This window comes from Dreissena polymorpha, chromosome 3 (assembly GCF_020536995.1).
Source record: "Dreissena polymorpha isolate Duluth1 chromosome 3, UMN_Dpol_1.0, whole genome shotgun sequence".
NCBI classification, from domain to species: domain Eukaryota; kingdom Metazoa; phylum Mollusca; class Bivalvia; order Myida; family Dreissenidae; genus Dreissena; species Dreissena polymorpha.
Window position 1 is genome coordinate 65,170,670 of NC_068357.1, and position 16,912 is coordinate 65,187,581.

Consider the following 16,912-nt stretch of genomic DNA (forward strand, 5'->3'; position numbering starts at 1 on the left):
GTTAGAAATACTATGTATAAGAGTGTTCCTCATAAAATTATTGTAAATAATATGTCTAGCAAGTTTAGGAAACATAGACAAGGCAACCTTTGGTGGAGTGTTTTACTTACAGATCTGTGGTCTAAATTATGTACTGCTTAAAATAAATGGTTTAGTTGTACTGTTCGTAGTCTTAAACATATTTTTAAAGCTGATTATGTTAAGTTACGCAAGCGCTTTGACCGTGAGGTAAAAAAAGCGAAGCGTACATATTGGTTTAATTTACAGAATAAATTGTTGGAGGACTATGAAAGTGATCAAAATAACATTTGGAAGTCTATCGGAAAAATTGGTGTAAATAACTCAAAGAAAAAAGCTGATCCAAGAGCAAGTTGTTTTGGACAATTGAACAGTCTCTTCATCAATTTCAGATGTGTTGAATAAATGGAAGCATGATTTTAGCTCACTCTTTAATAATAGAAATGTACAAGACTTATCTGATGTTGATAGCGATAATACTAATCTTGGTAATGAAAGTAATACCCATTTTAATAATGATATAAGTATTGCAGAAGTTAAGAAAGCAATATGGAAAGCTAAATGTGGGAAAGCTTATGGGGTGGATAAGATACCCTCTGAAGTACTTTTTAATGATACATCCATTTATTATTTACATGTGTTGTTCAATGTATGTTTTGATAATGGAATTGTACCATCAGTTTGGAGTAAATGTATCATCAATCCTATCCCCAAGTCTCCTACGCTAGATCCTAGAGACCCGGTGTCATATCGAAAAGTTGCCCTTGCGTTTGCAATCTACAAGGTCTATTGTAGGATACTTGATGATAGGTTGAGCACCTATATTAAAAGAAATAGTATTCTAGTAGATGAACAGAATGGCTTCAGGAAAAAACGTAGTACTGTTGATCACTTACCTTCTCTAACAAGTATTATAGAAACCCGTAAACAGCATAAATTAGCAACATTTGCTGCCTGTATTGACTTTAGAAAGGCGTATTATTCAATAGATAGAACAAAACTTTGGAATAGTTTTTTAGTAATGGTGTGTCAGGAAAAATGCTACAGGCAATCAAACCTATATATAATTCTGTTTCTTCCTGTGTTAGAGTTAACTCGCATAAAACGGATTGGTTTGAAGTAAAATGTGGTTTAAGACAGAGGTATATTTTATCCCCTATTCTGTTTAATATATTTATAAATGATTTAGCATTGCCTTTGAAATCGTTAGATATTGGTGTTAAAATTGATGATGAGATTGTATGTGTTTTATTATCTGCTGATGATATTGTACTTCTGGCCGATAATGAGCAAAACCTTCAAACACTATTAAATGTACTAAGTGAATTGTGTAATAGAAATAGCATGGATATTAATGTAGGAAAAAGCAATATTGTTCACTTTCGTACAAGATCTATGCCGAGATCTAATGTTGTGTTCACATGTGGTGACCAAGTGATAGAATATGTAAATCAGTATAAATATCTGGGCTTAGTTTTGAATGAGTTTTAGGATCTTGATGTTACTGCTAAGATGGTAGCTCAGAGTGCTAGTAGAGCTTTAGGTTTACTTATTGCCAAAGTTAAAACAATTGGAGGTGTACCATTCGATGTCTTCACGAAGCTTTACGACTCCGTTGTTTGGCCAGTCATTGCTTACGGGGCGGCTATATGGGGGCCTAAATCCTTTTCATGTGTAACAGCTGTCCAGAACAAGGCAATGAGGTTTTATCTAGGAGTGGGTAAATACACCCCAAACCTTGGTGTTTCTGGAGAAATGGGTTGGACACCAGTCCATATCCGCCAATGGAAAGTAGTGGTAAATTACTGGGCCCGTCTTTCCACTACCAAATCCTCTATATTAAACAAGCGCATAGCACTCTGGGCTAGCACAAAATCAGAAAGATGTAAAAATTGTTTTTTCTTTGTGCGAAAGCATTTATCTCATTGCAATCTTAGACATTATTACGATGTTTCTATTTCCAAAGGTGTTATTGTTAAGGCCATGGAACAGTTTATGTTAAATGAATATAAAGTAGATTGGCTACATAGAATTAACTCTAGTAATGGTGTATCAGGTAGAGGTGGTAATAAGCTTAGAAGCTACTGTATATTTAAGCAGAACTTTGGTGTTGAGATATATTGCAAATAAATAATCCCTAAGAGTCATAGATCGGCCCTGTGTAAATGTAGGTGTGGCGTTGCTCCGATTCGCCTTGAGACAGGAAGGTATGAAGGTCTGCCTGCTGACAGACGATTCTGTCCATTTTGTAGAGATAATACAATTGAAAATGAATGTCATGTATTATTAGAATGTAGCATGTATAATGATATCAGATATAATATTGTTGAAAAAGCTGTTGATTCTACTCCAAAATTTATGAACATGTCGAATAGCGATAAGATGAAATCCCCCTTTATCAATGAAGGATTAACAAGAATCTAAGCCAAAACCTGCTTTTTAAAAGAAGACAGTTTTACATGTGTAAATAAGAAGTAGTGTTGCATGTTTTATGTAAATAGCAGCGATAGTATATTTATTATCTTTGATGTATAATATACGTGTGTATAGTAAGAAATTCTAGTCATAAGTTGATAGTGTATTGAGCGTCTTTGTGTATAGAATCTATTCTATAGGATTAAAGGTGATACATTTTGTGTAACGCTCAACTATAGATCTTTATGTTTTAATGAAATTAGTTGTTTATTATAAAAATGTCTCCTATTATTTAATCATCTAAAATAACTGTTTTGTTAAAATACAGAAGGCCACTGTTAACCAGTCCACTAATGATCTGATCCTATCTGGTAGTCACTCTTTAACTTCATTTTTCACTTTGCGCATTAGTGCCCTGTTTTACAATCACCAGTGTTTTATCAACTTCAATATTTTATTACAGGTGTTTAACAAAAGGTTAACAGGGGTAATCTGGTTTTAATGATGTATGTAAATGAAACATGTACCTGTTAAAAAGGCAATAGTTTTAATCGTAATATTACACATTTAAAATGTCTATTACAAATCTATAAGATTTGCCATGCATGTTTGTATATTGTGTTATTTTATGTATTTTATTGTACATGTCATGGATTAGACAATAAACTTTGAAACTCTCTACACATACATACAAATCTAGCACTATTTATTTGTAGCATACATAATTGTCTCGGTCTTAAGCTACAATTAGTTAATGTTTATATTTCCGAGATGTAATATATTGAATTGAAATTTTCTTTATGTGACTGACTACTATGTCCTTGTGTTTTAAAGACCCTTAATCTTCAATGGCATTCTTAAAAGCATTTCAAAATATATGTTTATATATTCAAGTAACCTAAATTTGTTATCCAATTGTTCTCTCACAACAACTTGTGAACTCCTACGTCTAACTGATCTTTAGCAACTAAACGCACTTGAAAAACACAGATGGAACTCATGTTTTTTAACTTGGGTTACCATCTAAAACAATCAAAGCACATGAAGCTCATTCAAAATTGATTAAAAAATTTGCCTTCAATAAGGCCTGGTCAGACCGACTAACGAATATGTAACGGAAAAACGGACAAATATGTTTGGTTATCCGGTGATAAAATTTTCCTGCTCTGCCGCTCCCCTTACAGAAATCTAAGGCCTCTGGCTACCTATAGCGGCTACCTAACTGCAACCTAGCGGCTACTCAGCCGCTACCTGTAGCGGCTGAGTAGCGGCTATTTAGTATTTCGTATGTAAATTAGTTTTCCGGCTACTTAGTAGCGGCTATGTAACGACTACCTTTTGTGGCTACTTTTCCGCTACCTGTTCTGGCTACGTAGCGGCTACCTTTTCTGGCTACCTAGTAGCGGCTACGTAGCGGCTACCTTTTCTGGCTACCTTCCTGCTACCTAGTAGCGGCTACATTACAGTTTTTTTTTCAAATCAAACACATTTTTAATTCCAAATTTAAGGCAAAAATGGTATAACACAGCCTTATCAATAGAAATAAGTGTTCCAGCAAATGCTTAATTCAAACATCAAAACAAGGGCTGTTTGTAAAACATGCATGCCCCCATATGGGCTGTCAGTTGTAGTGGCAGCCATTGTGTGAATGCGTTATAGTAACTGTGACCTTGACCTTTTACCTAGTGACCTGAAAATCAATAGGGGTCATCTGCCAGTGATGATCAATGTACCTATGAAGTTTCATGATCCTAGGCCTAATTATTCTTCAGTTATCATCAGGAAACCATTTTACTGTTTCGAGTCACTGTGGCTTTGACCTTTGACCTAGTGACCTGAAAATCAATAGGGATCATCTGCCAATCATGATCAATGTTCCTATGAAGTTTCATGATCCTAGGCGTTAGCATTCTTGAGATATCATCCGGAAACCATTGTACTGCTTAGTCATTGTGACCTTGATCTTTGACCTTGTGACCTGAAAATCAATAAGAGTCATTTGCCAGTCATGATCGATGTGCCTATGAAGTTTCATGATCCTAGGGGTAAGCACTCTTGAGTTATCACACGGAAACCATTTTACTATAATATTTCGAGTCACTGTGGCCTTGGCCTTGGCCTTTGACCTAGTGACCTGAAAATCAATAGGGGTCATCTGCCAGTCATGATCAATGTACCTATGAAGTTTCATGATCAATACACAATTGATTATTCTGCCACTAGAATGGTTTAAAACTGATTTAAAAGCACTTAAAAGTATGTATTTCTGATGTGTCCAAATCAGAAAAAAATAAAACTGCGATCCTGAATGAAACGTCTGAAGTGGTTGAATCCTAGTCTAATGTTTGCTAGCACTATAACAATGTCAACAGCTGTATCACGAACACGACCCGCTCATTTACACCGACTCTCTGCATACTCGACTTGTCAACGAACCCGTTGGACGCCATTTGTAACTCTACGTGTTTTCCAAACAACGACGACAGTTCAGGTTTTAACGGGGGTTCTTTAATGTTGAGTAACATCAGTATGATCAACTCCAAAACAATCTGTGTGATGGATAGCCTTTATAGGTATCTGAAATTAACAAAATTAATATACCAATGCATAATATAAATCACATAAACTCTGAAATAAGAGTTTACATATTAATCACATTTACAATACTAAATGCACAATAGTTTCAATTGACATTCTAGTGGCAAAAGTTTATAATTTACCTAACGAAGCATCAAAAAGTAATACAAACATATAAAACAAGGTAAGACATACACAATGGCATTGAATGAACATTGTTCACATACAATCCATAAGCTAAAGAAACTTCAGCGTACAGTTTATATAGTATTGACATACCTGTACGCTGAAGCCATCCCCGTATCGAAAGTCAACTAGAGTCGTTACATATTGATGTCACGTTATGAATCAAAGAAAGCTCATTTTCTTGGATACATGTCTACATATATTGGTGAATGAATATAAATTACTGCACCGGGGAATATTTTAAGGTTCAAATGTTTCGAATGCATCTTACAATAGATGAAAATAACTCTCATTAGTCTGAAATTCACAATTCTGACACCATTGTTGCTTTGTCACGTGACGAGTTTTCATTTAGATACTTTCGGATCGACCTTTACATTTTTTGCTGAAATTGTAAACATTACTTTCGTTTTCTGAAATCTATTATTTGTGATTAACAACTTATGTCTGGTGGATTATAAGACTGATTTCAGTGTGAATCAGGTACTTTTAAATATTATTTACTTAAGAGTTTATATTTACACTACAATTTATTTACAAAACAAGCCAGAATAATCTAAAATACCGGGAAATGTCATTCTGAATTTGAAAATACTTGAGCACATGGTATGCTACTAAAAATAGAAATAATGTCATTTGAAATCTCGGGTGATTCGCATTTCAAGAAAGTCTGTCACATCGCTGTTTTTCTCGATATGTATGAGCAGAATTGATAAATTTAAAATGTTTAAGAGGAATTGTGTGAAAGAATACATCAGTTAACTGTGAAAAATGTCAATCTTTCTGATAAAGTGCATGGTTGATTTGGGCCAATAACTGCATTTAAAAGCTGTTTTAGACCGGTCTTTGTTAACTGTAAACATTTCGGAAATTTCTGGTTGACTTTCCTAATGGGGTTGGTCCATAACTATAAAGTCGCGCCAGTCAAAAATTCATAAAAAGCGACATTTAAAGTTATGGTAGTCAGAACTAACAATACATAATACATTACCGATTTAGGGAATCGAACATCTCTTCCTTCAATCCTCTCACTTACACATCTACATGTGCGGCTGCTGTAAATTAATTACATGCAAACATTAGTTAGTGCCATTTAGTTCAACTGGTTTAAAAATAAAGATAAGAAGTAAAAATCATTGAGCCGCTAATTATGCAGTCGCGAAAACATGTTATCCAAATTAGAAACGTGTGAAATCATTCCAGAAATACAAAACAATGTGAATGCAGTTCACTACAAACATCAATAGACAAAGAACTACTATGCATACCTTATAATCAACGCATCTTATTTCAAACTATGCAGCACCATGGCCTCAAATGTCAGTCCAGACGAACTTGTAGTAAGAATCCACTATAGCCATCAATAGCACCAAGAGTATTGGGGAAATTCCAGCTGTCTCTGAAGCCGTCCGCTATTCGAGTCCAATGGGCAGCTGTTGTTGGCGACGGCATCACCTCGTCAGCATACTCATATATGACTGCTCTACAAACCTGACGTGTAAAAGATAACAGTATGATAAACTAGCGTGGATTACAAGTGTATGACACAGTAGATAATCCATGGCGAGTGGATGCTTAGGTCAATATACTACTTGATAAACGGTGCTTATAATTGCGTGCATTTCCAGATATGCAAACAAGACAGTACTAATGGTAATGTACATTTTAGGAGGTTAGTGTTGTAATGATGATAGAAGTAGACATTAAAATATATGAATATATTAAAATGACTAACAGAAGCCTTTTTAAATTAATTTTAACACTTTAGTAAATTAAGCGGTACTTACTTCTGGCACGAGAAGAGAAATAGTGTTGTGTAGTACCTTCCAGCCAAATCGCAGGGAAATAACAGTGTACAGGTTTGGAATATAATGTGTATTTTTACCATTTGAAACCCATAAAGAGCGGGGCCATTTTTAATCCCAGAAACATGAGTTGAACAAACTTTGTACAGGACTGATATACAATGTAACATACTTAATACTACTAAACTAAATATTTAATTTAAGATGCATGTTTAAAGTTATTTAGCTAAGTAAGTCAGTATTTAAAATGTGAACCCTAGTGTGTAGTTGGGAATTTGTTTTTCTTAACTACCATAACGATTTAGTCAAAATTTTGAAGACTGTGAAAAACGTAAAATAGCATTTTCGTATCCGTTACGGATAAAATATATTGACATAGAACGAGTTTCAATCTTTCCTGATATATTACGCCTAAATTGTCTTTTTCAAAGTTTGTTTTTACAAATTGGCTACATTTTTTTATGTATAAATTATTTGTTTTCATATAAATTAAGGGTAAGTATGATAGCAGATTTAAATACCCAAAGTTCTTAAACAGTTGACGACCCAAATACATTTCAAAGTCGGTTTAGTTTAAAGCCTTATACCTCAGCTGCATTGTTTGAGGGGTTGTTGTGTCAGATAGAGGTTTAGATTAGTCGTGCCTAAACTGGCAAGGACGATGATGTTGTACTGTACATGTTAAATAAAGATGAATTGCTGTGTAATTTTGTAATTTACTGTGAAACATAGCTTACAATTCAATATACACAGATTAGCCTTGACCAGAGTTAGCATAAACATCACAATGTAAACATAATCATGGCAAAGTGAAAGCGCTCATAACTCAGAAATATGCGGATCGCTACACATGAAAATTGTGATTTGCACATCTACAGTTTATGGTGATTACCTACATTTATGTTAAGTGAATGATACGGGTGTATAATTGGCATGAAAAAAGTGTATCGCTCATCTACACTCCATAGGCACTGTGATTACACATATTTCAAGCTTCAATTCAATACCTTCAGAAATTCAACAGAAGTTTGCTCTGTAAAATAAGAACAGTTATGCTTCGGTCGTAAAAATTGATATGCCGAGAGCACATAACTGAGCATCATCGGGAATGAAAAGTGTATTACATATCAACAATCCATGGTGATGCATATATACACTCCCAGGTGATGTCCACACACTTATAAGCAGACTATCGGTAACCGACAAACTATCCAACTGACCGATATAATTCCGTCTGAAACGGCGTTTGCAGCGGATGGGGATGGGGCAACAAAAACACCACATACAGGTAGTTTTTAATACAAAATAACTAATAGAAATATGATTGCACAACATGTAACACTAAGTAATCAATTGAAAGATATACATGACCTATTCTTGTAATATAAAGATTATACAAAATGACCAACAGTGTAGAAATAACAAGACAAATCTCAAAGGAAAACACAATGAATTGACAGTTGTATACATGTATACAGAAATTTTCGTGTTGGATAAATATTATTAGGATTCATAGTTTCAATCCCAAACTCTCTCAATGAATGAATACACACACATTATTTCAGAATAACGTTAACTGTGAACATATCAGCATGAACATGTAAATACTATAGCTGAACAATATTTTATTGTATTGAAAGATGGATTTTCTATAGATCTAATGTAGTGCAATATGCTTTTCAGGTACGGAAATATATGGTTACATATTTGATACTGAAGGATTTCATTATTACTCCCAAAGATAACCCATTTTCACATATAATTGTTGCCTAAAGTAAGCTAATATAACTTACTATATAACATAAATACTGAGTTATTTGAACAAAGAATTTTAATTTCGAACTATTACATATTATGTTTTATTGAACAATCTTGGTTTAACAATCTTGGCATTGACACAATGTAAACTGATTACATACACCATTTTATTTATTTCAATAGAAAGCAATATTTGTTTTCCAACTTTCAATACATAGCACAATATATTGTTATTTCCTTATTGAAGCAGCCTTGGTAGATATAAACATATTGTAGCTTTACGAGTTCTAACATAAGTACAACTTAAATATCCATCCTGTAATACATATAATATGACCCAACTAAGATATTTCAAGTTTTTGTAATATCATTAATAAACTGTACTAAAAAATGTTTGTCGCTGGAGTTTATTTAAACCTGAAACAAAATATTATACTGATTATGTGTTTAATTCTGAAAAATAGTGCTTACTGTTAGAAATACTGAAACATATGGGGGGTTTTAAATCACTAATATTTTAGCATTTTGGTACTGTGTTAATTTGATTGTACTTATTTTTTTTATTGTTATACATAGAGGAGGCATCTTAAAGAAAGCACCATATGCCAACAACAAGTAATACTATTTCATGAAAAAAAGGGTCTCTAGACCAGACAAAATATAACGTTCCATAAAATTTGTGTGTGTAATGACTGTATTAATCATCACATATTTCAAGGTGTTCAACATCAATATATTTAACAGTTTTATCCCATGAAGACAAGTTACATGACAAAGAGGATTTCAGAAAAGACATCATTTTGTGCTAAAAAATGTGAAAGTTTACATCACATATTCACTTTATTTTCTACTATGAGAAAAAGTATAACATTAACACATTCGAGAAACACTCTATAATTTACTACATAACAAATAATTATATAACATATTGCGCTATATTTTCAAAATTATATATTTTATAGAATTTAAAAAACAAGATATGTGTTTGTCAGAAACACTATGTCCCCTTCTGCGCCGCTTTGATTTTTTTAATTTGTGTTATCATTTGGCAGGTACAGATAATTGTTTCCCTTTAAAGCCTATTACTTCCCTTGGTTTTTTTACCTTTGACCTTGAAGGATGACCTTGACCTTTCACCACTCAAAATGTGCAGCTCAATGAGATACCCATGCATGCCAAATATGAAGTTGCTATATTCAAAAGTTATGGTAAAATGTTAAAGTTGGAGCAAACAAACACACAAACAAACAAAACAACAGACAGGGCAAAACAATATGTCCCCCACTATAGTAGTTGGGGACATGAAAACAAAAAAAAACTGATTCTAGCTTGTGGCCAGTTCAAACTGCTATGGGATGATATAAACAAAAGTTACCGGTAGATACCAAATATATCACTTCTGGGTCTTGTGGGTCTTATACACCAATTATTCATACTGAAATCTATGTTATACCATCAGGTGATATTATAACTATATCACATTTAAGCACCTCTGTATCAGTTACTAGACTGAAAATATCTATAATAAACACTGCACTATATTTTATAATATCGCTCACCTCAAAGTTGTTTAGTTTTTATTTAACATCTATGTACATATTGTGACAGTTGTTCACTCAATTGTTTTTCATGAAAACAGTGAGACACCAAAGTCCAAATATATATCTTATGAGCCATATAGTATGAAAAAAACAACATTTACCAGATAGTTTTGCAATACAGAGACATCATTTAAGAATCTAAGTAGAGGACCTCTTTAAAGAGTAACATAATATAAAAAACAAAGGGGCTAAAGGAACAACTAGAAAATAGGCTCAACCACATGTTTGAACAAACCCTGTGTATTGCACTGTTGAGCTCAAATATGTGTTAAAAAGTAAGTTTAAAGCTAGAATTAATATGTATATATATACATTTATGAAGACATGTGAGTGTTGGACTGAGTATCACGTTCTTTCATTCTGTCAATGCTGTATGACTGAAGTCAATGACAACTGAGCCAAGGGTGAACTTAGTCCCAAAGTGTCCTAGCCAGAACTGCATGTCCATCCCCTCGTGAGAGAAGCCAATGTACCGCATACCTGCTGGGTAGTCTTTAAACACGTGCTCAGCCTAAAAAAACAACAATAGGAAAATTGATGATACAATATGTAATAGAAAGGACAAAGATTGTGTAGAATTCCCCATACGTCAGCTTACTACTTTCTACTAATATTTTTGGCACATATAAAACTGGGACCACTCGTTCATTTTAATCTCATACCAATTGCAGTGGTCGAAGATGCCTATATAAACACAAAGGACAATAACAATAATTCATTGTAAAGCCACATTCCTCTTTTGTCTCAGAATTTCGCTCGTGTTGAAATCTATGCACCAAAATACCAAAGAGGAAAAGTGTACATGCTTATTTATATAAATGTAAAGTTTCATCACTCTATCACCTTTACTTCCGGATTCAGCACAACATAAGTTAACAAATGTCATAACAATGCAAATTAGCTTTTCTATATGATGGCCATTACAGTAAGCATTCATTCTCAAATTTACACAGAATATCATTGAGACAAATGATCTGATAAAATGTAATGTTGTTGGGTAAAACAAGTGTTTTTCATTGTTTTTGTTTTTAACTTGATCAAGTGGCCCAGTTTGCAACCCTAGGTGATAGTTTCGAAATCATTGTTTTACATTGGGTGAAATGTTCTAACAAAGAAAGGATGTAAATGCTAAAGTACTTTGTCCTGACTTCATTTCATGTTAATTAAATATGTGCTGTTCACAAACCTTATCTAAAGCCATATTTTGAAAATGGTCACTTACATTCAATGATCACAAGCTTTTCTTAAAGTCATTTTACTTGTAAAGGACAATAAACCCGTCCTTCTTGTGAACTGTTTTTTCAAACGTATAAGTCGATTTTATTGCATATTTTGCAAAATATATAATGATGGTTAGAAAGATGAAAACAAAATCAGATAAAAGTGTATCAAACCTCTATTAAAACCCATTAAACAACAGCGGTGAGTTACTGCAACTTACTTTGAACCAGTCTCCACCTGCTGAAAGAATTTCTTTGGCAACAAAGCAGTATAAGCAGTTTTCTGATATTCTCTGCTCCCAAAACAACTCCTTATTGTCTTTAATCAATGCTACTTTCAGAACATATTTGGTTTCGCTACCCAAACTTGATGCATACCTAGAAATAGGAAGTACATGAGTTTACCAAATTGCATGTAAAAACTTGTTACAGATCAATAGGATTAATAAAACATAAAACAAGAAACAAATGTGGATACAGTCTCAAATTCTAATTTTTTTAATAGACATTATGAGTTAACAAACATTCCCTATGTCCTGGACCGTCCAGGATTGTCCGAAAAACAAATGCCCCTCATGCAGTCCTCGAATAAGATATCTTTACATTCGGTGTATACATTTAGCCTTTTATGCACAGCACAATCTCAATAATCAATCAAAGGCAGTTGATAAAATCATCCTCTTACGCATATAATTATCATAGACTTCTAAAATCTGCATGCTGTTGCGAATAGCAAGTGTTTGTTCTGTTGACAAACGTTTTTGAAGTCACAGCCAAATTAGAGCTAGATAATGTAGCTTTGAATGTGAGTAACACTATTATCAAGTAGTTGTTGAAAAACCCTTCAAAAATATACATTGCTTCATCAAAGCAAGTTCAAAACACATTAATAAGTAAAGTTATCTAAGAAATTAATAGTGTGTGAACAATATCAGTTAACCAATGTCAGTCAAAAAATTATGTTTAATTGTCAAAGAATGATATTGAAATTGCAAGCACCTCAAGCTAGTAGTACAGTAAAATACCGGTACTAGCTACATACATGTATGATGTTTGACAGAAATGATCACAGTAGTTCTACACCTTTTTCAGTGCTATAAAACTGAAACAAGATGCCCTTCATTATCCAAGAGCGCTCACCTAAGTTCAAGGTACAACAATGGTTGACATCTTGCCCGTGGTTTTAAACACATACGAACCATATAAAAACAAGGCATTTATACTCTCAAGATTACTCTAACCATTTTCAAACAAAATTCGGGACTTATGAGGGCTTATAGGGTGGTTCTATGTTTTTGTAAGATTTTACCTGGTGACCTAGTTTTTGGATGCACATGATCCAGTTTGGAACTTAGCCTAGATGTTGTTAAGATAAAAGATAAAAAAAAATAAAAAAATTGAGTTATAAAAATGTGGCTTCTAAAATGGTATCAATGAGACCAATGTTCTGACCAAGTTTCATGAAGATCGGACAATAAATGTGGCCTCTAGAGTGGTCACAAGGCAAAATGTTGACACCGCAAGACGGACGAAGCATGGCGGACAAAAGGCGATCACAAAAGCTCACCATGAGCACGTTGTGTTCAGGTGAGCTAAAAATGCAATCCTAGCTTAGGCTTGAGTGAAATGTACCTATACACACTATGTCAATGCAATACCTCCATCCGGATTCAAGTTATTGCATGGAAACATTTTTTAATAATTTAAGTAATGTTCGACCTTGACCCAACTGTTTTTGTGAGAGGTCAGTACATCAAGCTTACCACTCCGATACTCGAATGCTGGGCCTTACAACGTCAAGGACATGTTCACTGCAGCCTACTTCAAGTAAATCTATAATCTGGTATTTATGGCAGCACTCATATGAGGTGGCCCAGCACCCAACTGGACCATCTGAAATACAAATGAGCCACTTTCTGGGAAAACAGGGTTTAATGCATGTGCGGAAAGTGTTGTCTCAGATTAGCCTGTGAAGTTTGCACAGGCTTCTCATGTCAGACACTTTTTAAACACAGCGAGGCTCAAATGCATAGTTTGAATTCTGTTTATGAACTTGTTTTCTTTTGTGTTCTCATTTAATCCATTTAATCCATATCCACATTTATGGTAGAAAAACTGGTGCTATGGTCTGACCTGAAAATGGTTCTTAATACCATGCTTTGAAAGTGTTTTGTATTTAATTTTTTTCTTAAAACCGAATACATGGTAAACAAACCTGTTAAACGTGTTAAACACTGTGTGTGTGAGGTTGCTAAGAAAAAGGCAAAGGCTAAAGTTCACAAACAGTTTGTAAAATTGAAACAATGTAAACAATAAAAAAGAAAAGGATTAATGATTTCACATGCTTTTTGTTTTATTCTTTATTGTGAGAATATTTTTTTTTTCATTTATCCAAAAGACCACATGAATTTTACCAAAATGACCACATGTTTCAGAAGCTTTTTCTTCAGTTTTGAATGTTTATAAAGTTCTTGACACCATTGACAAGAAATATGTTTTGTAATAGAAGCATCCAATGAAATTCCATACTTTCTTACAATAACAAAGTATGCGTATGAATTTGCAAAATTTAAAAGCCCATAAACACTCAAAGTCAACAAAAATTTCGGTCAATATTTTGAAAAATAAAGTTAACACATACACAATCAATATTCCATACAGCAATAGCTAGCATTTAAACGCTAGATGTGTTCTGGTAACATTGATTTAACACGATAAAAAATGCTTGTATGTATTTTTTGTGTCACAATATATTCCATGTGAATTTCCGGTTACAATATCCGAACATTTATGAGTGAACGCGAGATCGGCTTCGGCCAGCTTCCGATGCACGATGTAGTTCTCATGAATACGTCGTTCTTCAGACGCTGCCCAAAGCCAGTCTCACTTTAGCTAGTAAATGTTTGGATATTTGTGCGTGAAATTAAAATGGAATATATTGTCACACACAAAAAACAAGCATTTTTTATCTCGTTAAATCTATGTTACCATACGACATCTAGCTTTGAAATTTTGGCTATAGCTATAAGGAACACTGATTTTTTACATGGGTTAACTTTATTTTGCCAAATATTTTGCAAAATTTTGTTGGTTTTGAGTATTTATGTAACTTTAAATAGAAAAAAATCAAACCTGTGCGAGTAAATTGGGACAGTGGACGACAGCCTATAGGTTCTTCTTCTACCAGCCAACCAGCTCCCCCTGACTTTGTCACCTTCCAGTGCTTCATATCTGAAAAATAGACTTCATTATTTGTTTCTTGCTCAGGTACATGTACATAAAGGCATAGTTGTTAAAGAAACATAAACCGTGATTCTTAAATTAATTGATAAAGCTATTGAAGCCTTATACTGTTTCATGCATTCTAAAAATTGGATTTTAGAAAATTCTGTTAATGTCTAAGCAGTGCTTTGATGCTCAGTATTTTACATTTTGATTTCATTTCATGAGTGAATATCAAATGTGATATAATGCAAAGGTAGCCTTGAAATAGTGGTTATTATGTCCAAAATAAATTTTACATAAATGTTAACAGAATAATTCCTGTTCAGAAAAAAAAACACAGAAATGTGTCACAGACACTGATAACATATACAACACATGTTACACTATTGTTTGGACACAGACAAATCCAATACATACACTTACAATGTATGTGGACAAAAAGACAATTGCTTTCATATTGTAGTCATAACACTGTGAAGTATAAGCCAGATTACCCCAGTTGTTATATTGTAGTAAAACAAATAATATGGGAACTATATATTCTATTGTGGAAAAATAGACAGAGGGCCATACTTCTGTTTAATTTGTCACAGCCATAATTCTTTTTTTAGAGATTCTGTTCACATTAAGGCCATTCAACTGTGAAATGTTGAGTGAGATCAACCAAAACTTAGAAAATTGAAAAAAAAACTTCAGGATATACCTACATGTACATACAGTTGGACATAATATTGGAATATTAAGACATTATTTGCGTGGAGGCAAATTTGAAACAATGATCTATAACTTTTTATTTTCTATAGCATTTCTGACCAAAAAGAATTAACACTGACCAACCCACACTAACTAAACTAGGGAAACACAGAAAAATCCCAGTAATTACCTTGTGATGCATCGCAGTTTTCTATCAAGTTCCTCTCGTATGGTCTCTTTATATACAACCTTCGGAGATCTTCTTCTTCACTCTAGGAATGTAATAGATTCTTTGAAAACTTAAAGTCCCGTACACATTTCTGTTCCCCAAAACCCCTCAAGTCAAGAAGAGCTGCAAACCTCTTACAGACCTTGAAACATGATTTCAGGTCAGTGAGCGGAAGTCGAAGAAAAACTTCCAGTATAATGTCATCTGGAATTTCGTCAAAAGCAGCGTATGCACCATCAACAGTGTCTGAAGCTACATCACTTGAATGCAAATTCTTGTTTCGTGATTTAGCCTGGACTCCTTCCATTCTGACCTTAAGAGTGTGAATGGATTGGGTGCTTTTCTGTCGTATTGTAAATACCTGCAATGTTAAAGGAAACTAAAAGCAATAAGAAAGTCACACAAAGAAACATAAAAAAAATGTTTCACTCTTTTATACTAACTTTCCTTAATTAATTAATCCAATGTGAAATATTTTGTAAAATATTAAACGAAAATTCTAGCTATACAAGGCTCTGGTTGATAATATTGAGCTACATTTTATATGGAAAATATTGTATCATTCCTTAAAATTAAAAATGGGAAATTATCATTCTTAACAAATATTGAATTAACCAAATTATGGTTCCAACTTTTTAAGCACCAAATAGGCATGTTAACAATAAGTATTTATTGGGCATGAACAAATTAAATTGTGAGTCATGAATCCTCTAATTTGCAATTATTTTCCCCTCGTTAGTGTGATATATTCCAAGAGGTATGTTCTTTTAAAAAGATTTGATCAAGTAATACTGCATTGTATTCATCTATAAAAAATAGCAAATAAAAACAAGTTTGGTATGTCTGTATTTACAACACAAACACATGAAAGTAACAAAAAAGAAGAGGCATATTTTAAAAGGGTGCAGCATAAAAATGGAAGGGGTGAAGAAGTCTGACCTTGAGCTTTGAGGAATGCAGACATGTTTTACACACAATGTGTCTTATTTAAGATTGAATTTTTGACAAGTGAATTCAAATCTATCAATAAATATGGCAAAGTTATGTCAGAGACAGCAATGCCCCAGATAATTATTTGGGAAATAGGGTTTTCACCCATTGATTCTGAAAAATAGGGTGATTTCATTCTTGAAATAGGGTGAAATGATTTATAAAAATGCATACCTTAAAATCATTGCTGCTTTA

The 16,912-nt window shown here is 33.5% G+C and overlaps 1 protein-coding gene across 1 annotated transcript; it reads right to left on the reverse strand.

Moving 5' to 3' along the window:
- Positions 1–10,715: 10,715 nt before the first annotated feature.
- Positions 10,716–14,809, reverse strand: LOC127872292 (F-box only protein 2-like). The gene is made up of 4 exons (XM_052415622.1): positions 14,713–14,809; positions 13,344–13,473; positions 11,802–11,958; positions 10,716–10,871 (listed from the first exon to the last, which is right to left on the reverse strand). Exons 1-4 carry the CDS (start codon positions 14,807–14,809, stop codon positions 10,716–10,718), a joined length of 540 nt encoding a protein of 179 aa, XP_052271582.1.
- Positions 14,810–16,912: the final 2,103 nt, after the last annotated feature.

Bases quoted from the DNA above. Each gene is read 5' to 3' on its own strand.
- LOC127872292 (XM_052415622.1), bottom strand. From the start codon at position 14,809: ATGAAGCACTGGAAGGTGACAAAGTCAGGGGGAGCTGGTTGGCTGGTA. The intron at 13,474-14,712 runs GTTTGATTTTTT...TTTGTATTTCAG, and splicing joins GTCCCAATTTACTCGCACAG to ATGGTCCAGTTGGGTGCTGG. The intron at 11,959-13,343 runs GTAAGCTTGATG...TCCTATTTCTAG, and splicing joins AGCATTCGAGTATCGGAGTG to GTATGCATCAAGTTTGGGTA.